The sequence below is a fragment of the Arabidopsis thaliana genome, chromosome 5 (genome assembly GCF_000001735.4).
Source record: "Arabidopsis thaliana chromosome 5, partial sequence".
Lineage (NCBI taxonomy): Eukaryota > Viridiplantae > Streptophyta > Magnoliopsida > Brassicales > Brassicaceae > Arabidopsis > Arabidopsis thaliana.
The window spans coordinates 190,725-210,597 of NC_003076.8; the positions used below are offsets into that span (position 1 = coordinate 190,725).

Genomic DNA, 19,873 nt, shown 5'->3' on the forward strand with positions numbered 1-19,873 from the left:
TATGAGAGCGAAAAGAAAGGAAAACTTACGAATTTTGTTTTAAAAAACAGTTAAATAGGAATCGATTTGGCACGATTTGGTATGTCTTTGGTTTTGGTAATTTGGTATGGTTAGTAAAATCTCCGGACACTCTGGGAGGGTCAGAGGGTCTCAGAGATGGGAACACATTATATAAACCGTTGGAGGAACACAGCCTCTCGCTTAGCTAACAACAACTCAACGAGTGACATGGACATCGCCCTCTTCTCACCGGCGTCGCTCTTTGCTGCAGACGGTGACTCCTCTGGTCAGTGAAATCTCTCTTCTTTCAATTTCTAATTTGATCGAAGGGAGAGAGCCATAATTAGCGAAGTAACTGTAATTTTTATTCTCAGATGGAGAGACGACGGAGACGAGCCAGAACTTCGTTGAGAGAAATCATCAGTTTCCTGGAATTGTAATTTCTTCGCTCCCGAATTTCTCTTCTATCGTCTGCTTTTAGTAATATCAATTCCATATTTAGTTTACGTTCTCCGTTGAGAGTGAAACCTAAGCTTCTGATTTCAGTGATTTTGAGTTCATATAGTGGATTAGGTCTTAGATTGCTCTGCTTTGGTGTTTAACTAAATTATGTTGCCTTGAAGAAACGAATTCATGAATTCGCTGTGATGTCTTTTGTGAAATAGTTTTCTTACTGAGATTGAGTTTAAGGTTAGTGTTAGTATTTCAAACAAGTTTATGATTACTTGTTGTTTGAATAGGAACTGCAAATTCGGGAATTTGGTTTCCACCAGCTGAATGCAAACTTGCTGTGGCCAGGTACATTTGCCTTTGCTGATTGGTTACTGCAGCATCGATATTTGATCGAAAGGCGGCGCTGTCTCGAGATAGGAAGGTACTTCCTTGTCTTTTGTCTATTCTTTATGCTTATTTTGTTCAAGGAATCCTGAAAGATGATTGATTTGTGTCTTGGTTACAAGTTGCTTATATGCCAGTGTCAGTCCACTTATCAGTTTTTATTTATTTTGGTTGTCTTAAAATCAAATGGGCAGTGGCACAGGGGCACTAGCTATATTTCTTAAGAAAGAGTTTAATCTCGACATAACTACTTCAGATTACAATGATCAAGAGATTGAAGACAATATTGTTCATAACTGTATTGCAAACAAGATTATCCCTTCTCTGCCTCATATCAAGCGTGAGTTTCCTTATTACTCACAAATGGCGTCGTATGAATTTGATTGTTTTTGCTTTTCTTACATTCTCTTATCTATTATGACAGATACATGGGGTGATGAATTTCCAATTTCGGAACCAGATTGGGATTTGATCATAGCCAGTGATATCCTTCTATGTAAATACCCATTTCCCATTCGATTTATCGGAAAACTATACATATACATTTTTACATTCGGTTTTTCGCAGATGTGAAACAGTACCCAAACTTGATTAAGTCTCTGACTTTTCTTCTCAAAAAATACAAACCAACCAATGTCGTTAGTCCAGCAGAAGGTAAGCTAAATGGTCAGTATCCCTTTCATCACCACTCACACACATCAAAAGAAGTCTTAACATTACTCTTTTACCTGTAGGAGCAGACACAGAACTGCCTCGTCCTGTGTTCTTAATGAGCTGGAGACGAAGAATTGGGAAAGACGATGAGTCTCTATTCTTTACGGGCTGCGAAGAAGCTGGCCTGGAGGTGAAGCATCTCGGAAACCGAGTTTATTGTATCAAGCTTAGAGAAAGCAACCTCTGAAGAATAGGCTGACAAACTCATGAATCATCCACATGCTCGCCTCTGAAACTAAAGGTTCTGTTTGTTTCTCTCGCTGCTTATTTGGATTTGCTTTTTCTGTCAAAATTAATGTGAAATGAGATAGTGTCGATTCTTAACTAATGTTTCCCTTAATCAATTGAATTTGATGGGTGGACGGAAAAAAAAACTGTATTTCATTTGTAGTATAATATGTGGGGAAATTAGTGAAGAAAAGAACATAGAATCAATATTGGCATTTTCTTTCAAAAATGGGGCAATAAGAAAAGAACTATTAATTAGAACTGAGACGATCACACACATAAAGAATCGCATTCTTGCTTTGCCGTGAGAAAGTTTGAAATGAAAATAAATTGTGATACTTTGCCTGTGTACATACATAAAGAGTCTTGGGCATTGCATATACTTACTATAGCTTCAGCCAATTGTTGTGACAGCTAAACATTAAATCTTTTCACACAAAAAAAAAAAAAAAAGGGAAAGACTTGTAAGCCTTGAATCTGTAACCCATGCATCATCTTGACCACACTCCTTCCGATCGTCTCTTATGCCCAGTAGAACGAATTCAAAAAGATAAAGATGGCAAAGTGACAACAATTAGTGGGGGAATCCATTACATAATCAAAAGTTCCTATTTCATTTCTAACGCTGAAGACGAAAAGCCTGTTCATCTCCTCTCCTTGATTCTTCGCAACCGAAAAGAAGACAAGGTACTATCTTTTACTTTTTGCTATGTTTGTCAGATAGCACTATTAGGTGAAGCCTATTACGTTTACTTCTGCAGCTATTGCCCCAATTACTACCACAAAGAATGTGTTGAGTCTCCTTCCGTGTTTCATTCCTCTGATCATCCAAAACATCCTCTTCAACTTCTCTGGATTCCCGACATGTCTTTAGAAGAAGAACGTGATAAACGATGTTGTTCTTGTAAACGTGGCGTAGACGCACTATTTTACTATTGCTCTATTTGCGATTTTGCAGTCCATATGGCATGTGCGGGAAATCCAACATCCCCAACCATTGACAATCCAAAAAGGCATAAGCATACCCTTCATTACTTTCCCAGGAAATCCGGTCTGTTTTGCGATGTTTGTGCGTTGGTGGACGATTCTGATTACTTATATGTATGTCTCCTATGTGATTTCATTGTCCATAAACGATGTGTCTACTTACCATATGTCATAAAGGTGTCTCGTCACAATCATCGTCTCACTTTTACTCCCAATCTTCCTTACGAAGAACCAACGGTGACGGATTGTGGAGTTTGTCATGCAAAGATAAACGAAAATTACGGAGAATACTCTTGCACTAAGAAGGGATGCGTTTATGCAGTGCATTCCAGATGTGCTATGCAAAGTGATGTGTGTGACGGGAAAAAACTTGAAGGAGAGCCTGAAGAAGTATATGAAGACACTAAAATGTTTGAGGAGAAAGGCGATGGGATTATACAGCATCAGAGTCATCCACGTCACCAATTGAGACTTGAAAAAATATTCCACGATGAAAGCCATCATTGTCAAGCGTGCAGACGTCCTTCTTATGATCATGGTGGTAATGTGTATCGATGTATGCAATGTGATGATTTCATTTTTCATGAATCGTGTGCATATCTTCCTCGTACTAAACAATTTATGCTACATGTTCATCCATTGACTCTAGATCCCAGTTACAATTTCATAGATTGGTTCCAATGTGGGAAATGTTATCGTTACTCTTGCGGTTTCCGGTGCATGTGTTCGTGTGCCGTGTGACTTTTTTCCGGTGTTGGACACACTTTGTGCTTCTATATGTGAGCCGTTTGATCATCACTCTCATCCACATTCCTTGTTCATTACTAGTGGTGAACACGAAAGCAAAATCTGTTCCATCTGTCAATCATCGGAGCCACAACCTTTAAATTGTTTGAAATGCGATTTTGTTTTGTGCTTTTATTGTGCCACTCTTCCTCATAAAGCAAGGTACAAACATGATGAGCATTTCCTCACTTTTTCTTATGAAGAAGATGCAAATGATGAGCTTTATGGTTGTGAAATATGCGAGGAAGATATAAATCCAAAGAATGGGTTATATGCATGCAACGAGTGCGGAGTCACACTCCACATCGAATGTTTACTAGGGAGAGATCCGAATACGACGCCTGGATCATTTTCAAATTCGGTAGGAACGTTGTATATTCTTCCCAACACTTATTCAACTCGACCTATATGCACAACATGCAGAAGACGTTGTCCGTACCAAATAAAGATAAATTCATCGGGCGGTCCCTATATATTCTGCTCTTTTGATTGCTATCAAAGATTGTGTCGTAGCGAAGACTGGTCCTAATGCTTGGGAGGCCTAAAGCAAATCACTAAATATGTGGTCTTCTCGTAAAAGAATTTGTATATGTATTTGTTTTTTTTACTTATATATTTTGAGCTGTATCAAGGATGGTGTCAGAATCATTCATGTGATTATTTTAAGGTTTTCTTGATTTAGACATCAAATATTTCTAGAAATTTCGAGCGTGTTTCGCAAGTTCAAGACATAAACTCATGTTTTTAGTTGTTTATAGAACGATGATTATATATATTCGTAAATTTCTTGGGGGATAAGACACGTAAAGACCAACACAACTTAATTAGATGAGTCAACAATCATCGTGCATAACTCCAAATTTCTACTTTTTCACTTATTTGACCGTCATCGATATTTTATTTCATTAGTAAAAACACAGGAAGATTACTCAAAAGTCTTGAAGTCTTTGATCGTTAAAAATGAACATGTGCAAGGAGACACACAAAAATTCCAAATCAATTATATAATTGCAACTTGCAAAGATCGAAGCGATTTCTTCTTATATACGAGTTATTATATGTATAAAAATGATAAGACATAGTAAATGACAGACGCAAAAACATTGACCAAAAGTTGTAAAAATGATATAGAAAGACGTCAACACCAACAAAAAAATGATATAGAGAGAAACGTTCGTTTACACGCGTTTTTGTCTATATAAAGTATACATTTATACATCCCTGGAAATTTTTCAGATTTTCAAAAATCAGATTCAAAGGAAACAGAACACAAAGTTTTGTGGGGTTTGACCAAAGAGAGTCAACGAAGAAGATGTCTTCAATCAGTACGGAATCGTCTTCTAATCTGTCTCTGTTAGAGAATGGCGGAGGAGGAAGTGATAAGCCGACGGCGGAGACGTCGAGGCGTGTGCGGAGAACGGTATCGGCGTCGTCGTTGATAAGGAAGAGATCGGATCTGAAACTGATCTCCAGAGTTCGTTGGGAGTTTATGAGACGAATCTTGACGAATCTTCAAGAAGTTCTTCTCGGCACCAAATTGTTCATCCTCTTCCCGGCCGTTCCTCTCGCCGTCGTCGCTCACCGCTATGACTGTCCACGTGTAAGTTCCAACAAATATATCTTTATTTTATCGGAATAATAAACCAAACATTCGTCTTAAACCATATGTTATGTTAATTGTTATTGCGTGGTGTAACAAAAAAACAGGCGTGGGTCTTTGCGTTGAGCTTGCTGGGATTGACACCTTTGGCCGAACGTATCAGTTTTCTCACCGAGTAATTTATTCTTCTTTGTTTTCTTCTTTTACCATTTATTTGCTTTCTATCTAAAATAACGTTATTAGTTCATTTACAAACATATATTTTGATTTTCTTCTTAAACAGGCAAATTGCTTTCCATACCGGTCCAACAGGTGATCATTTAGATTTCGTTGACTTTATATTTGTTGCCATGTGAATCGAACCGGGTTATTCGCAGCACAAAACCGAATTCTTAAATTAAATCAACGCATTATTTTTGTGGTTTAATCTAGGTGTCTTTTATAGTGCATTGATCTTTGATAACTTGACATGCAAGCTATATACATGAAGGAAATTGGATTTTTGATTCTGTGAAAGTGTTTGCATTTTCTCTCACTTATGAAAATTAATGAAAATAATTGAATGAATGAATGAAGTTGGAGGATTAATGAACGCCACATGTGGAAACGCAACGGAGATGATAATAGCGATTCTAGCGGTTGGGCAAAGGAAGATGAGAATAGTGAAACTCTCACTTCTTGGCTCTATTCTCTCCAATCTTCTCTTCGTCTTAGGCACTTCTCTATTCCTTGGTGGCATCTCTAATCTCCGCAAACACCAATCTTTCGACCCAGTACGTTATTGTCTCCTCTCAATCAACATTCAAGATATATGTATCATATCTTATAGATTGACAACAACGTACAACAAAAAAATCAAAATGTGTATCGATCATCTAATCATGTGTGTAATTCTGCAAGAACAGAGACAGGGAGATATGAACAGCATGTTGTTGTATCTGGCGCTGTTATGTCAGACACTACCAATGATAATGAGATTCACAATGGAGGCTGAAGAATACGATGGGTCAGATGTAGTTGTGTTGTCAAGAGCAAGCAGCTTCGTGATGCTCATTGCTTACTTGGCTTTTCTCATCTTTCACCTCTTCTCTTCTCATCTCTCTCCTCCTCCTCCTCCTCTTCCTCAGGTTCTCTCTCACTCTCTCTTATACCATACTCTTCACGATATGAATCATCTTGTGCTGCTTCTTATCTATGTGTGCTTCGGTTAAATGTATAAAAGAGGGAGGACGTGCATGACGATGACGTGAGTGACAAGGAAGAAGAAGGAGCCGTGATTGGAATGTGGAGTGCGATTTTTTGGCTTATTATAATGACACTTCTCGTTGCTTTGCTCTCAGACTACCTTGTCTCCACTATCCAGGTGTGTGTTGACTAGAGCTTTTTGGAAAAATATGTTATCAAAAATATAATATTTTCTTCAAAACGTATAAAAAATATGAAATGGACAGGACGCAGCAGACTCGTGGGGATTATCAGTGGGATTCATAGGAATAATATTATTACCAATTGTTGGTAATGCAGCTGAGCATGCTGGTGCTGTCATCTTCGCCTTCCGTAACAAACTCGTATGTTTTACTTCTTCTTTTTTTCCCTAGTTAATTACAACAAATAAATAACATCACCATATTAATCCTGGTTTTGAACAAAATATGAAAATGTACAGGATATAACTCTTGGAATTGCTCTTGGATCTGCAACACAAATTGCTTTGTTCGTGGTAAGCATAATATTAGTATTGATTTCTGTAAAATTAGGGAAAACAAATATTTCTTATAATATATTCCTCTTAGTTTATAAGCTTGGCTCAATTATCAAGTTTAGGTGTAAACTTAAATATATGGAGAATATCTTTCTTACAACCTGGTGCTAACTGAGAAAATATTTCATTATGGTTCAGTTTTCTTACAACAATATAATTTTGACAAACTCAAATTTGAATGTAGGTACCAGTGACAGTGTTAGTGGCATGGACAATGGGAATAGAAATGGACCTTAACTTCAACCTTCTTGAGACCGCTTGTTTTGCCTTGTCCATTCTTGTTACTTCCTTAGTATTACAGGTGCCATTTCACTCATTACATTATTTATTGAATCTTGAGGTTGTGTTAGTTTTATTAATATATATGTTATTATATGATTAATAGGATGGGACTTCGAACTATATGAAAGGCTTGGTTCTCCTCTTGTGTTATGTTGTCATAGCGGCCTGCTTCTTTGTCTCTAACTCACCCTCAAGTAAGCTTCTCTTTTGATTATGATGACTGTTTTCTACGATGAATAAATACACTATGATATTCATTTGCTTTGTATTTCTCCAATTGCAGCCGAAACCAATACAACTAATCATACAATAACGAAAAGGTAAGTTATGTTTAAGGGTATCAATTAGTGCACCATAGTAAACAAAAATGTAACATTTTAAGAAATCTATCAAATATATTGATGAATGTTAGTTTTAACTGTCAACTGGCAATCATGATAATCATAGAAACCTAACTTCTAGAAAGTTAAATCATTTTTAGATTCTCGGACTACATTATATATTATGATATATGGTTCTTGTTTATTTTTTTTAATTGCAGGTAACTCGAATATTGTTTTGTCTTTCTTTTAGTGTATTGTTGTTTTCTTTGATTACATATTTAGTTTTTGAATTATTGTGTAAGTATATATATTTTTAAGAATTTGTTTTTTACATCATTTTTTATAAGGAATATGTAAATTAAACGTAATAGATAATTCTAACATAATCAAACCTTGTTCATACATGTCAGAACTGCATGTCTATATAGGAATACAATTAAATTAAAACTAAAAATATAAATGCCTTCTCATGGAATTTTTTGATTCGTATCAGAAGATATTTGGCAGGAATTTATTTTCTTAGTGATTAAAAAACAAAAAACAAATGTTCGAAGTATCGGAGAAGGCCCAACTGAGCCCACTAGTTTAAATTGTACTTTGTGATTCCCTTGGGCCTTGTGGATCCCATTAAGTACTAACTGTTATTTACAAGAATGCCATCATCGGAGGCCATTTATAAATTTTGGACTCAATTTTGTTGCAAATAAAAATCTGAAATTCTCAGGCGAGATTCCGGAAGCAAAACATTCCTAAATTTCGCCAAGTGATCCGCCATGGGAGAAGAGAAGTCTCTGCTTCAGTTCCGTAGTTTTCCTTCACTCAAGACCTCTGATTTCGCTCTCACCGAAGAACCTTCATGGAGGCTGGAGAACAACGTGTCGTCGAATCGCCGGAGAGGAAACAAGAGAAGCGGTGGCGTTTTTACCAATTTTGCGTCCCTTTCCGTAGCGATTAGGAGAGATCGGAGAGAATCTACATTTAACGGTCGTAATGGCGGCGGAGGCGGAGCGTTCGCATCGGTTTCGGTGGTGATTCCGAAGGAAGAGGATGAATTCGCGCCTACCTCGGCCCAGCTGTTGAAAAACCCCATTGCTTTACTGTCGATAGTACCGAAAGACGCCGCACTATTCTTCGCCGGAGCGTTCGCCGGAGCCGCCGCAAAGTCAGTGACGGCACCGCTTGACCGAATAAAGCTCCTAATGCAGGTAAGGGCTCTCTCTCCTCTCCTTCTCAACAACTTTTAAGGTTTTCTGGCACGTGTGTTTTCTCCATTTTAAAAAGTAAAATAAAAATAAAACTGGTGACTGGTGAGCACAACGAATACGCTGTCGTTTCGGCTAGTTGTTGCTTGTGGGACATTGTTGATTTTCCTCTTCTTTTTTCTTTTCCTAAGAGACTCTTCCATGACATGGTCTATGATAAAATTGATCATGTATTTATATCTCATTATTTCAAGCCAAGAACCTTGAGGGGAATCTATGGAGTATTTGTGATTGTGTTCTTGTTACAGGCTTGTAGTAATGTACATTGATTCTTAAATGATGTCTTATTAATTCATAGACACATGGTGTTCGAGCTGGGCAACAAAGTGCTAAGAAGGCTATTGGTTTCATTGAGGTATATATACTCTCAATCGTGTAATTTTTAAGAGGATTAGTTAGTTGTTCTTATTGTAAAAGTCTTGTTGATTTGGTTTTGTTTGGGATGACTACAGGCCATTACTCTTATCGGAAAGGAAGAAGGTATTAAAGGTTATTGGAAAGGAAATCTACCTCAGGTACGTCACACAATTTCTTGCATCCTTTTGGAAAGAATGGTGTTGAATTTTGTAGAGTTTGATTGCACATAATCTTAGTCTGAATGTTCCAGGTGATAAGGATTGTACCTTATAGCGCAGTCCAGTTGTTTGCATATGAAACATACAAGGTATATAATCTTTCTATATCTGATTCTGGTTTCGTTTCGAAAGTTTTTGAAACCGTGTCTAATCAGTAATCACTTTGTTCTGTACATTCTGCCTTTTTTATGTTGTTTAGAAACTCTTCAGGGGGAAAGACGGTCAATTGTCAGTCCTCGGAAGGCTCGGTGCTGGTGCTTGTGCTGGCATGACGTCTACTCTGGTAAGTAACGTTGTTTATAGGCCTGAGTGAGTTTGTCTAATCGTAAAGTAACTTAAGACTCTTACTACTTAATGCAGATTACATACCCTTTAGATGTGCTGAGATTGAGGTTAGCTGTTGAACCAGGTTATCGAACCATGTCCCAGGTATATTCATCGCATTATACACCAACTTTCTCTTCCATAAATTAATCAGGTTTTAAAGCAGACATGTCATATCTAGGTTGCCTTGAACATGCTGCGGGAGGAAGGAGTTGCATCATTCTACAACGGTCTAGGTCCTTCGCTTTTAAGTATAGCTCCTTACATTGCCATCAACTTCTGCGTCTTTGATCTGTAAGTCTACTAACAGTTCAAACATTACCCCTGAATATTTTTAACTAGATTGTTTACATATTCGATAATACAATATATGCACAGGGTAAAGAAATCTCTGCCAGAGAAGTATCAACAAAAGACACAATCATCTTTGTTAACAGCAGTAGTAGCTGCTGCTATTGCTACCGGTACTTGCTATCCATTGGATACCATTAGAAGGCAGATGCAATTGAAGGGTACTCCATATAAATCGGTATTAGACGCTTTCTCAGGTAGGAACAAAAACATCATTATCTGCTTTTATTCTTCCAGTTTCCGGTGACTGACCTTATTAAACCCTTAAACCGTTGTGCAGGTATCATTGCGCGTGAAGGAGTTGTTGGCTTGTACCGTGGCTTTGTCCCCAATGCACTCAAAAGCATGCCAAACAGCAGGTAGTTATAGTTTTGATAAAACAAGTTCATTTTTTTCATTTTTCTTGTTTCAGTATTAACATTTTGGAATCCTCTTTTTGTATTGTTTCAGTATTAAGCTTACAACATTCGACATCGTCAAGAAACTCATAGCAGCGAGTGAGAAGGAGATCCAAAGAATCGCGGATGATAACCGCAAGAAAGCAAGTCCTAACACAATCGATGAACAAACCTGAAGACGCAATTTTGGATTTCCACAAGGTCATTTTTGCCCGTTATCTTATGACCTTTGTTTGTGTGTTTTGTAATTTGGAATGTAATAAGTTGTATGTTCTCCTCATAATTCAAAATGTGCTTGAATTGAATCCTGAAGCCAGAGAGGGTAATAAATGGCTGTTTGTGTTACGTTTGGTCGCGCTGGTTTTGTATAAACCGAATTTAACCGGGTTGCTACACTCGAAATTATATCGTTTTCTGGAATTGGGTCATCTATCTATTTCGCGGTTGCAGAGAGAAGTTGTCGACGACGGTGTCTTTTGTATCCTCCTCCTCCAGACCAACAAACTCAGAACCCTAAGCCCTAACTCCGTAAAATCATTTTCGTCGCCATGTACTGTACTTTGCGATTTCCTTTGCCTCTTCACATTCCCCAAACTCGAACAATGACGTCCTGTCAGCCGAAACGACGCCGTGTTGAGCACTTGCGGTGCTCTGCTCAGCCTAGTAGTATTCGTGAAGATGACGAAGATGCCGATGATAGGAGGTGACCATCGATTCTCTTTATTTAACTTGTTCCTGTTTGATTCTAATTGAATTATTGTTTTTCTGCAAATGTGATGTTGATAGAGTTGGAGTTGAAAGACGAATTTCGATTGTGGTGGAGAGATACGGAAATGGCACTTCAAAAAGGTGGTCAGCTTAGGTTTCTGTTCTTATCTTATTACCCGAAGAATCATCTGTATAAACACACTACCTCTTGTTCCTTCTTGTGCAGATATTTTCTAGATGATGATGATTCCCCTTTACAAGGCATTCTCGAGGAGCGTGAAACTAAGCCTGATAACAATTCTCAGAGCTCTAATTCCTCCGAAACGAACATTCTTTGGCTTCCAGATGTTGTCAGGGATTTTGTTTTCCCCTCAGGCTTTCCTGGTACTTGTACTTGTCAGCTTCAAATTCCATATGTATCTTTCTGTCATCTTCCTTTGTCAGGACTCTCAGAATGTTAAGCTTGCAGAGGTTTTGTAGATCCAATTATGATTCAGTGAGTTAATCTCGTAAAATCACATTGTGCAGGGTCTGTTTCAGATGATTACTTGGACTATATGCTGTGGCAGTTCCCAACCAATATTACTGGCTGGATTTGTAATGTATTAGTCACGTCAAGTCTTCTCAAGGCATGTTCGGGAATCCCCTAAATTATTGCTAAGGTCTTCTTATGACTGGACTTCTTCTAGAGACAAATGTTGAGAATGCTCTGCAATTTTTTTTCAAAATTCTTGTGCTACAATGCAGGCGGTTGGGGTTGGCTCTTTCTCAGGAACTTCTGCTGCCGCTACTGCTGCTGCTTCTGCTGCAGCCATCAGGTTTACTTTCATTCTAATGCAAACTTTGTTTGTTTGCTGCTGCATATTTTTTTTGTTCTTATAGTTTTTCCAAACCATGTGTTGTCTCTTCAGATGGGTGTCCAAGGATGGAATTGGAGCTCTTGGCCGTCTTCTTATTGGTAGGGAAACCATCGGAACGTTAATAAATGTTCATGGAGTTATCTAATATCCTCTACAATAAGAAGGGTATGTTTTCCAGGTGGACGTTTTGGTAGTCTTTTTGATGATGATCCTAAGCAATGGCGCATGTATGCAGATTTTATTGGCAGTGCTGGAAGGTTTGTAGTACAGGATTTAAATTCTTGGTGAGCCATATTTGGTTAAAACTGTGTATAAGCATCACAGTTTTTTTTTTTTTTTTTTTTTCTCTTTTTTTCGTAGCTTCTTTGATTTGGCAACCCAGCTATATCCATCCCAGTTCCTACTGTTGGCATCCACGGGAAATCTTGCCAAGGTATTCCTCATTTCAGTTTTATTATTTTCCTGCCAGCTGAAATCTTTATCCAGAATTCGCTTCCGCTAAGCTTTAAATGACAGAGTGAGATACTTAGATTTCAATTTGAAATAGGCTGTGGCTAGAGGATTGAGAGACCCTTCATTCAGGGTGATTCAGAATCATTTCGCTATCTCAGGAAATCTTGGAGAGGTAGCAGCCAAGGTATGCTAGTCATGTATGTGGAATCAAAACCCAAATACGAGCATGTAGTAGCTTGTTTACTCTATTAGTGGAGTCTTTAATTTATGTTCAACGTTTCAGGAAGAAGTGTGGGAAGTTGCTGCGCAGCTAATTGGTCTTGGTTTCGGCATTCTGATCATTGTATTTTACTTGTTTGTTGAATCATTTTATCATATCTTTTCATTAGAAGTCCCCATTGGATTTCATCTAAATCATTTTTTTTGTTTCATGTTAAGCGTTTGTATGCTCTAAATTTTGATGCAGGACACGCCGGGCCTTGTAAAGTCATTTCCGTTTGTGTTACTTACATGGACGAGCATTAGACTTGTTCACCTCTGGCTACGCTACCAGTCGCTTGCAGTCCTACAATTTAACACGGTATGAGTTTTGAAATGGATATTCTTACAATCCCAACTTGAGAAAACTCAGATAAGTGATAACTTTGATTTGAAATATTGACAGGTAAATCTCAAGCGTGCTCGTATCATAGTAGAATCTCATGTTGTGCACTCAGTTGTACCAGGTAAGCATATTTCTTCCCTTTATCCAGCTTATTATTCAACGTTCAAGTAAGACTCATAATACTATACAGGATATGTTGACTGCAACAAGCGAGAAAACATTTTGCTGTGGCAGAGGTTCATGAAACCTCGAATCATCTTTGGTGTATCCCTTGAAGAGTTGTCTGGTCTGGAGAAATCTGTTTCTAAGGTAATCTTCTCCTTTCATCTTAACTGCATCCATATGTACTCTTGAGAGAATCTTCTGTTTGTAAGTCCAAGTTCTTGAAACTTTGATTTTTTCAGGTCAAGGCACTCCTTAAGATGTACACAAAGGAGAAATATATTCTTACGTTGAATAAGTTGAACAAGGATACTGAGTTTTCTGTGTCCTTTAAGGTAAAACCTATATTACACGACTTATCTGCTTCTCATTCTCCTCCAAAAGGGCTAAATTTAAAACCGAGCACCATACTGCATTTACTGACTCCGTCATGATTTTCCTTGTTCTTGCACTGTGAAGAAAGAACCTAGAATACGTTACTCGTTTATTTGTCTTTCAAGTAACCTGATAGAGAGTTGGGTATGCTTTGGTTAGTGATTAGTTGAGAGTCTTGAAACCCATTCATGGGTAATTAATTAGAGCATGTCAAGTTAGGACTGTGAGAGATCATAGGGATGACATACTGTTTGCTTCTTCTTAGTTGAATAAGCTTCTTGAGAAGCATATGAGGTAGGCAGTCATTTTTCAGAAATATCGGCTTAACCTACGGGACAAAGTTTATTCACCTTGCTGGAGAGTACTCTCAGTTACCGTGGCTAGAGTCGACCTTTTGTTGTTTTATCAGTAAAGTGTTGCATGATCTTAATATTTCTTTGCTTTTATCATTCTCGTTTGAAACTACGTTACTTTACATACTTTCTGGCTTTTTTTCTACTCCTTCTCCATCAAGTATATCGTGAATGTGAGGCCTAATCCATTTTGTTTTGCCTTGCCTTTAATTCATGAATGTAAAACAAATAATGCAGGTGAATGCCACAAGCAGAGACGTGTTGAGATGCCTTTGGCAAGCATATTGGTTAGAGGAGAACATGGAAGAAAGCTTTAAAGACAAGGATAGTGTGTTCCACTGGCTGAAGCAAAGCTTGTCGGAGATGGACAACAAGTTTGATGATTTCTTGTTCAAATTGGATACTGCTGGATGGAATCTACGTGAATCTAACTTGAAGGTTCCCAACCAAGTTCTCATAGACCAGGAATCTATCCCTTTCTAACACTCGATTGATTGATTCTTCAGACTCATCACGCAATCTCTTGAACAGAAGAAAATAACACTGAGGTAAATAATACCAAACCCTGTCAATTTGAGAATATGGAGTAGTCTATAGGTGATTTGTAGAAATATCATGTTCGGTACAGCTAATATAGTTAGGATATATCAGGCTTTGTATGGCAACTTGTTTAAATTTGTATTGTGTGACCTGATCCATATAAAATTAAGAAGAAAAAGTAAAATATCTAATAATAAGTTAGTGTGGATGATGAGACAAATGGTAAGGTTTTAGGCCAATGATAGTGATTATACCTCTTTTGTTTGTACTTGATTCGTCACCATTATTCTGCTTGCGTTTATTTTAGAATTTAGAGGTGGCTTTCGGAATTAAAAACAACAAGACAACAACATTTTATAATTTTGATTTGTATACTAATAATAGAACCAAACTCTGCTTCTCTCAGCTATTATTATCTAAGTACTGATATATTTCAAATTGTAGCATAAGTTCTGTATATGTATTAGATAGAGTTATCTTTTGATTTATTATCATATACGGATTAAATTTGCAGTTTAGAGCAATGTATTTGCAATTTTGTGAAAAGTGAATTTGCTTTATTTTTGTCTTCATTACTAAAGTTGAATTAGCGGTTTGATGAGTCATTATCGCTATTAATTTGTTTCCGTAATAATAATGATAAGCAATCATGTCACGAACATATTACTAATATTGTGGTGATTCTTTTGCCCTCCTCATCCATATTCATTGATTGTAAAAGCACACGTAGGTCACATACGTATCATCCTAAACCCCAAATTAAAAAAAAAAACTAAGCAATTTTTATACATGGCCTTTGGCGATCCAAGCATGCAAAAATATTCCATAAATGGTTAACACAAAATCATCGATTCTGAGGGGTTAACTAGGGTCCACTTTATTACCGTATGGAAATAGAGACACGTCAAAGCTAGTATTTGGACCTACGTACGCTCATGTATTCCGCCACGTGTCGTGGTTTCACTGACATAAAACACATGTCGGTCAGATAATTCTAGCTCTCACGACGATGAAGCAATGTAGGCTCACTTCCACTCACCGCCGCCTATAGCAGTGACACACGTCCTGTCACCGGCGTGTCACTCAATAATTATCAGATTTTCATTTTAATTAAATAATGTTATCCTATATTTGTTAGGTGGATCCCAACGGGAGGGCTTTATGGTAATTACCATTTACTCCTGAGAAGCTTTTATTTTTGTGTGTGGAGTAGTAGGAGAAGTGTTGCCGTTCCTTGTCGAACAAAAAAGAGCTTTAGACAGACGCTCCTCCCCTTTTGTAATATTTTTGATATTACGTGTGCTCTACGCGAATCTATCAATATCTAAATCCTCTCTTTCTCTCTCTCTCTCCTCCTTCTTCTTCTTCTTCCTGTCGCTGCCTTGTGGTTGAGTGAGCAAAAAAACTCAAAACCCTCCATGGAAATGGGAGAGAGAATCAATTCGAGTTGTTGTTAGGGGGTTTGCGATATTTTAGGCTTCTGTCGGTGATCTCGACCAAAAAAAATAAACAAAGGAGCTAGTAGGGTTCTGTTTTCTCTATCACTCGGAAGGAAGCTGGTTTATGTCAAAACTTTGTTCTTCGGAAAATGCGAAAATCGTTCAAGGATTCACTCAAGGCTCTTGAAGCTGATATCCAGTTCGCCAACACTCTGTAAATCTCTCTCTCTCTCTATTTCTTCTCTCTGTTTTTCTCTGTTTTGATGTTTCGATGTGTTGGTAGAATCTGATCGTGTTCTTAGTCGAGAGTGGTTGATTTGCCTCATAAATTTGTTTGATGCTGTGGTTAAATCCATATTTAGTTGGTACTTCGGTTTTCCCTTTGCTTGAGTTGCTGATTTTTGTCTCTTCCGATTCGATAGGTCAGATTGTTTTTTTACTTCTACTGAAGTTTCCAGAGGATAATCAGTTTTTGATACTTGTGAATCTGTATCTCTGTTGTCTGCTGGGTCTTATGTGTGCTGATGTCATATTGAATTTAAGACTTTGCGTTTACGCGAGCTCATAAATTCCAATTTATTCCTTAGCAAGTCTCAGACGCCACCACCACCTTTTGGTCAGATCACACAAAATCTATCTATAGTGGTCAATTCTTTTTCCTTTCGTCGTATATAGTCTCTGATGCTATCCTAAGTTGACTTGGTATACTTGGATTAAGCTGTGAAGCAACATGTTCATGTTGCGTACTAATCTCACCAATCATTGAATCAAAATGATTAAAAAAAAATGAACTATGTGTGTGTAGGGCGTCAGAGTACCCAGAGGAGTATGATGGTGGCTACGTTCAGATGAGATTATCTTACAGCCCGGCGGCTCATCTCTTTCTCTTCCTTCTTCAGTGGACTGATTGTCATTTCGCTGGCGCTTTGGGCTTGCTTAGGATCCTTATTTATAAGGTCTCTTATTAATTTTCCTGCTGTTTTATTGCTACTGGATCTTCAAGATCACAATGTTCTTGTCTGCCTGATATGTGATTCTCTGTTTTTTATTTATAGGCATATGTTGATGGGAAGACCACAATGTCGCTACATGAACGCAAAACTAGTATCAGAGAATTCTATGGTAATCTGTTAATCACTTATTCTCTCTTAATCTAAAGGTATAAGATTAGACCAGACGATATGTTTTTTTCTGACTAGCAATGGATGTTGTTGGGCAGATGTGTTGTTTCCTTCGCTATTGCAACTTCATGGAGGGATCACCGATGTAGAAGAAAGGAAACAGAAGGAGATATGCGACAAAAGATACCGTAAAAAGGACAGAACAGATAAAGGAAAGATGTCGGAGATCGATTTGGAGAGGGAAGAAGAGTGTGGAATCTGCTTGGAGATTCGAAACAAAGTTGTTCTTCCTACGTGCAATCACTCCATGTGTATAAACTGCTACAGAAACTGGTATATAAAGCTTTTCCTTCTTTTCACTCACTCTCACCATTCATCAGCCTTTTTCTTACAAGTTATAGAATCTCTTGTTTGGAATAGGCGTGCACGGTCACAGTCGTGCCCGTTCTGTCGAGGCAGCTTGAAAAGAGTGAATTCTGGTGATCTATGGATATACACTTGTAGCGCCGAGATTGCAGATTTACCAGCGATTTACAAGGAGAATCTGAAGAGGTTGTTGATATACATTGACAAGTTGCCTCTCGTTACTTCTGATCCAAATCTTGTCCCTTATGCTCCTCTTCCTCGGTGAACATTACATTCTCTCTGTTTCTTGTTATGCACATAGCAATTTCTTTCAAACAAATTTCATCTATTTATGTCCACTTTGTATATAATATTTATGTGTTTTTAGTTGGTTTTTCATCTTTCTATAGTCTCAGATTTGGGTTTGTATATAACAACCATTGGTTATTGACATTTAGATCAAAAATTCGATATCATATTTGCTGATTAAGGGTACTTAATCACATTTTGGTTCGTTTAAATTAGTATCTGTCTATCTGACTATGAATTACAGTAACCGATTGGTGTTTCAGTCAAACCGACTTGTTTTGATCGTTTTGGGGAGTAATTTGGTTTCGGTATGGATCGAATTGGCTGAACCGGAAACCAGCAATTTGAGTGAAGCACAAGACCGCAGTACACGTGGCTTCTTCTAACTGGGGTAAGAAATTATTTGACCCAATCAGATTGTACCTCATCTAGATTTTATTGCCAATGGACTTGAAACATCACCAGATAACGCAGAGTTTAATAGATAAGATTAGTAATCCTACTCACCGTCAGATGGATTTGTGAATCGATCCAACGGTCATAATCGTCTTTCCAAGATAGGCCAGCTCCGAAACTCACCTCCACGCATCTATAATCGTGTATCAAGAAACGGATCTTTCTTCTCTATCTTCTGAATATCACAAAACCCAATTAGCCGGAGATGGCCGCAACATCCGCCGCTGCTGCAGCTGCTTCTTCCATCATGGGTACTCGGGTGGCTCCCGGTATCCATCCCGGTTCAGGTCGGTTCACAGCCGTGTTCGGTTTCGGAAAGAAGAAGGCAGCTCCCAAAAAGAGTGCCAAAAAGACGGTGACTACGGACCGGCCTCTTTGGTACCCAGGCGCCATTTCTCCTGACTGGCTTGATGGTTCCTTGGTTGGAGATTACGGTTTTGATCCCTTCGGTTTAGGCAAACCGGCCGAGTATCTTCAATTCGATATCGATTCACTAGACCAGAATCTGGCTAAGAACTTGGCCGGAGACGTGATCGGAACCCGTACGGAAGCTGCCGACGCCAAATCGACGCCGTTTCAGCCGTACAGTGAGGTGTTCGGAATCCAGAGATTCAGGGAATGCGAACTCATCCACGGACGGTGGGCGATGCTCGCTACTCTCGGCGCTCTCTCCGTCGAATGGCTTACCGGCGTTACATGGCAAGACGCTGGCAAGGTAACGCCACTCCCTTCTCCACTTGGATAATCGGTTATAAGTTAGTTATTTCGAAGATGCTAATAAATTAGTATTCAAATAGTTGCGTTTGCGTTTGTTTGCGACTCAGATAGAAATGTATGTACAATTTAGTTGATTTAGCGTTTGCTTTGGCGTCTGTCTCTCTCTCTTTCTTACAGTTTGCGTTAGCATTGGACTGTTTGAGTTTCTGTTCAGTCAAGAATATTCAAGTCTAGTGTTCAATGAGTGATATTTAAATATTAGTTGAAATGTTGTTATTCAATCAGGTGGAGCTTGTAGATGGATCGTCCTACTTGGGGCAGCCATTACCTTTCTCGATCTCGACATTGATATGGATCGAGGTGTTAGTGATCGGCTACATCGAGTTCCAGCGCAACGCCGAGCTTGATTCGGAGAAGCGTTTATACCCCGGAGGCAAGTTCTTTGACCCGCTAGGTTTAGCGGCTGACCCGGAGAAGACTGCTCAACTTCAGTTAGCTGAGATCAAGCATGCACGTCTTGCGATGGTCGCCTTCTTGGGATTCGCGGTTCAAGCGGCTGCAACAGGTAAAGGTCCACTCAACAATTGGGCTACTCACCTCAGTGATCCACTCCACACCACCATCATCGATACCTTCTCCTCATCTTAAAATCATTATCATGTGAGATTCTATTTGTAACTTATGTAAAAACAGAGCTATGATGATACTGAATCGACTTTGGGCTTTTGCTTGTTTGGTTTATTTACATGTTTGGCCCATGACATTAAATTGGGCTTCTCCTTATTTACTATACCTACTCGTCGTACATTTTCAAAATGTATTTTTGTCGCATATACAGATTGGCCCAATAGCAGGAGTACAAGACCGACCCATTAGTTATGTTGTGATTATTTTTTCTTGATTTGGACAATGAAAAAGGAGAACCGTACAGAAAAACAAATAAGTCCACAGACAAAAAAAAAAAAAAAAGGATAGTCACACACCGCGTGGGATTTGGATGAA

The 19,873-nt window shown here is 38.4% G+C and overlaps 7 protein-coding genes and 2 long non-coding RNA genes across 17 annotated transcripts; 8 read left to right on the forward strand and 1 right to left on the reverse strand.

Annotated features, from left to right (window-relative positions):
• The first annotated feature begins 138 nt into the window (after positions 1-138).
• On the forward strand, positions 139-2,069 carry AT5G01470 (S-adenosyl-L-methionine-dependent methyltransferases superfamily protein). Of its 7 annotated transcripts, none has more exons than NM_001342591.1 (7): positions 139-286; positions 375-436; positions 741-874; positions 1,032-1,177; positions 1,262-1,333; positions 1,405-1,491; positions 1,572-2,007. In NM_001342591.1, the coding sequence occupies exons 1-7, from the start codon at positions 157-159 to the stop codon at positions 1,736-1,738; spliced, it is 798 nt and encodes a 265-aa protein (NP_001331562.1). In that variant the 5' UTR covers positions 139-156; the 3' UTR covers positions 1,739-2,007. The 7 variants fall into 7 exon arrangements, with proteins under 7 accessions (NP_001331562.1, NP_001331561.1, NP_001331560.1 ...); NM_001342592.1 differs by having other exon boundaries at positions 150-286; positions 1,405-1,503; positions 1,572-2,045; NM_001125677.2 differs by having other exon boundaries at positions 150-286; positions 1,578-2,045.
• Positions 2,025-4,081, forward strand: AT5G01480 (Cysteine/Histidine-rich C1 domain family protein). The gene has a single exon (NM_120226.2). It carries the CDS (start codon positions 2,266-2,268, stop codon positions 3,505-3,507), a length of 1,242 nt encoding a protein of 413 aa, NP_195768.1. The 5' UTR covers positions 2,025-2,265; the 3' UTR covers positions 3,508-4,081.
• On the reverse strand, positions 3,709-4,099 carry AT5G00770. The gene has a single exon (NR_142427.1). It is a non-coding gene; the product is annotated as an other RNA (long non-coding RNA).
• AT5G00775 lies at positions 3,999-4,209 on the forward strand. The gene has a single exon (NR_142428.1). It is a non-coding gene; the product is annotated as an other RNA (long non-coding RNA).
• Positions 4,210-4,727: 518 nt separating this feature from the next.
• CAX4 (cation exchanger 4) lies at positions 4,728-7,927 on the forward strand. 2 transcript variants are annotated; one of them, NM_120227.4, is made up of 12 exons: positions 4,728-5,152; positions 5,260-5,327; positions 5,436-5,464; positions 5,729-5,925; positions 6,058-6,279; positions 6,375-6,515; positions 6,604-6,720; positions 6,819-6,872; positions 7,099-7,215; positions 7,300-7,390; positions 7,480-7,516; positions 7,738-7,927. In NM_120227.4, exons 1-12 carry the CDS (start codon positions 4,865-4,867, stop codon positions 7,739-7,741), a joined length of 1,365 nt encoding a protein of 454 aa, NP_568091.2. In that variant the 5' UTR covers positions 4,728-4,864; the 3' UTR covers positions 7,742-7,927. The 2 variants fall into 2 exon arrangements, with proteins under 2 accessions (NP_568091.2, NP_001331104.1); NM_001342594.1 differs by lacking the exon at positions 7,738-7,927 and having other exon boundaries at positions 7,480-7,685.
• Positions 7,928-8,181: 254 nt separating this feature from the next.
• TAAC (thylakoid ATP/ADP carrier) lies at positions 8,182-10,862 on the forward strand. Its single transcript, NM_120228.4, has 10 exons — positions 8,182-8,724; positions 9,080-9,136; positions 9,234-9,296; positions 9,389-9,445; positions 9,556-9,639; positions 9,717-9,785; positions 9,862-9,974; positions 10,059-10,228; positions 10,312-10,390; positions 10,482-10,862. Exons 1-10 carry the CDS (start codon positions 8,293-8,295, stop codon positions 10,603-10,605), a joined length of 1,248 nt encoding a protein of 415 aa, NP_195770.1. The 5' UTR covers positions 8,182-8,292; the 3' UTR covers positions 10,606-10,862.
• A 16-nt stretch (positions 10,863-10,878) lies between these two features.
• Positions 10,879-14,955, forward strand: RUS5 (root UVB sensitive protein (Protein of unknown function, DUF647)). Its single transcript, NM_120229.4, has 15 exons — positions 10,879-11,132; positions 11,216-11,278; positions 11,364-11,521; positions 11,666-11,766; positions 11,885-11,955; positions 12,049-12,095; positions 12,176-12,254; positions 12,358-12,430; positions 12,545-12,634; positions 12,734-12,793; positions 12,917-13,030; positions 13,115-13,175; positions 13,245-13,363; positions 13,459-13,551; positions 14,182-14,955. The coding sequence occupies exons 1-15, from the start codon at positions 10,978-10,980 to the stop codon at positions 14,425-14,427; spliced, it is 1,530 nt and encodes a 509-aa protein (NP_195771.2). The 5' UTR covers positions 10,879-10,977; the 3' UTR covers positions 14,428-14,955.
• Positions 14,956-15,707: 752 nt separating this feature from the next.
• AIRP2 (RING/U-box superfamily protein) lies at positions 15,708-17,887 on the forward strand. 2 transcript variants are annotated; one of them, NM_202992.1, is made up of 5 exons: positions 15,708-16,137; positions 16,729-16,879; positions 16,979-17,045; positions 17,143-17,377; positions 17,446-17,887. In NM_202992.1, coding segments are annotated over exons 1-5 (519 nt in total). In that variant the 5' UTR covers positions 15,708-16,072; the 3' UTR covers positions 17,447-17,887. The 2 variants fall into 2 exon arrangements, with proteins under 2 accessions (NP_974721.1, NP_195772.1); NM_120230.2 differs by having other exon boundaries at positions 17,465-17,887.
• Positions 17,888-18,141: 254 nt separating this feature from the next.
• On the forward strand, positions 18,142-19,824 carry LHCB4.1 (light harvesting complex photosystem II). The gene is made up of 2 exons (NM_120231.4): positions 18,142-18,869; positions 19,157-19,824. The coding sequence occupies exons 1-2, from the start codon at positions 18,360-18,362 to the stop codon at positions 19,517-19,519; spliced, it is 873 nt and encodes a 290-aa protein (NP_195773.1). The 5' UTR covers positions 18,142-18,359; the 3' UTR covers positions 19,520-19,824.
• Positions 19,825-19,873: the final 49 nt, after the last annotated feature.

Coding starts and splice junctions, on each gene's coding strand:
- RUS5 (NM_120229.4), top strand. CDS start 10,978: ATGTACTGTACTTTGCGATTTCCTTTGCCTCTTCACATTCCCCAAACT. Junction 11,767..11,884: donor TCACGTCAAGTCTTCTCAAG/GCATGTTCGGGA, acceptor GCTACAATGCAG/GCGGTTGGGGTTGGCTCTTT. Junction 13,031..13,114: donor CAGTCCTACAATTTAACACG/GTATGAGTTTTG, acceptor AAATATTGACAG/GTAAATCTCAAGCGTGCTCG.
- AT5G01480 (NM_120226.2), top strand. CDS start 2,266: ATGCATCATCTTGACCACACTCCTTCCGATCGTCTCTTATGCCCAGTA.
- TAAC (NM_120228.4), top strand. CDS start 8,293: ATGGGAGAAGAGAAGTCTCTGCTTCAGTTCCGTAGTTTTCCTTCACTC. Junction 9,297..9,388: donor GGAAAGGAAATCTACCTCAG/GTACGTCACACA, acceptor TGAATGTTCCAG/GTGATAAGGATTGTACCTTA. Junction 10,391..10,481: donor AAAAGCATGCCAAACAGCAG/GTAGTTATAGTT, acceptor GTATTGTTTCAG/TATTAAGCTTACAACATTCG.
- AT5G01470 (NM_001342592.1), top strand. CDS start 157: ATGGGAACACATTATATAAACCGTTGGAGGAACACAGCCTCTCGCTTA. Junction 1,334..1,404: donor AGCCAGTGATATCCTTCTAT/GTAAATACCCAT, acceptor GGTTTTTCGCAG/ATGTGAAACAGTACCCAAAC. Junction 1,504..1,571: donor AGCAGAAGGTAAGCTAAATG/GTCAGTATCCCT, acceptor TTTTACCTGTAG/GAGCAGACACAGAACTGCCT.
- AIRP2 (NM_120230.2), top strand. CDS start 16,073: ATGCGAAAATCGTTCAAGGATTCACTCAAGGCTCTTGAAGCTGATATC. Junction 17,046..17,142: donor TAGTATCAGAGAATTCTATG/GTAATCTGTTAA, acceptor GTTGTTGGGCAG/ATGTGTTGTTTCCTTCGCTA. Junction 17,378..17,464: donor ATAAACTGCTACAGAAACTG/GTATATAAAGCT, acceptor TGTTTGGAATAG/GCGTGCACGGTCACAGTCGT.
- CAX4 (NM_120227.4), top strand. CDS start 4,865: ATGTCTTCAATCAGTACGGAATCGTCTTCTAATCTGTCTCTGTTAGAG. Junction 5,926..6,057: donor AACACCAATCTTTCGACCCA/GTACGTTATTGT, acceptor CTGCAAGAACAG/AGACAGGGAGATATGAACAG. Junction 6,721..6,818: donor TCGCCTTCCGTAACAAACTC/GTATGTTTTACT, acceptor GAAAATGTACAG/GATATAACTCTTGGAATTGC.
- LHCB4.1 (NM_120231.4), top strand. CDS start 18,360: ATGGCCGCAACATCCGCCGCTGCTGCAGCTGCTTCTTCCATCATGGGT. Junction 18,870..19,156: donor CATGGCAAGACGCTGGCAAG/GTAACGCCACTC, acceptor TTATTCAATCAG/GTGGAGCTTGTAGATGGATC.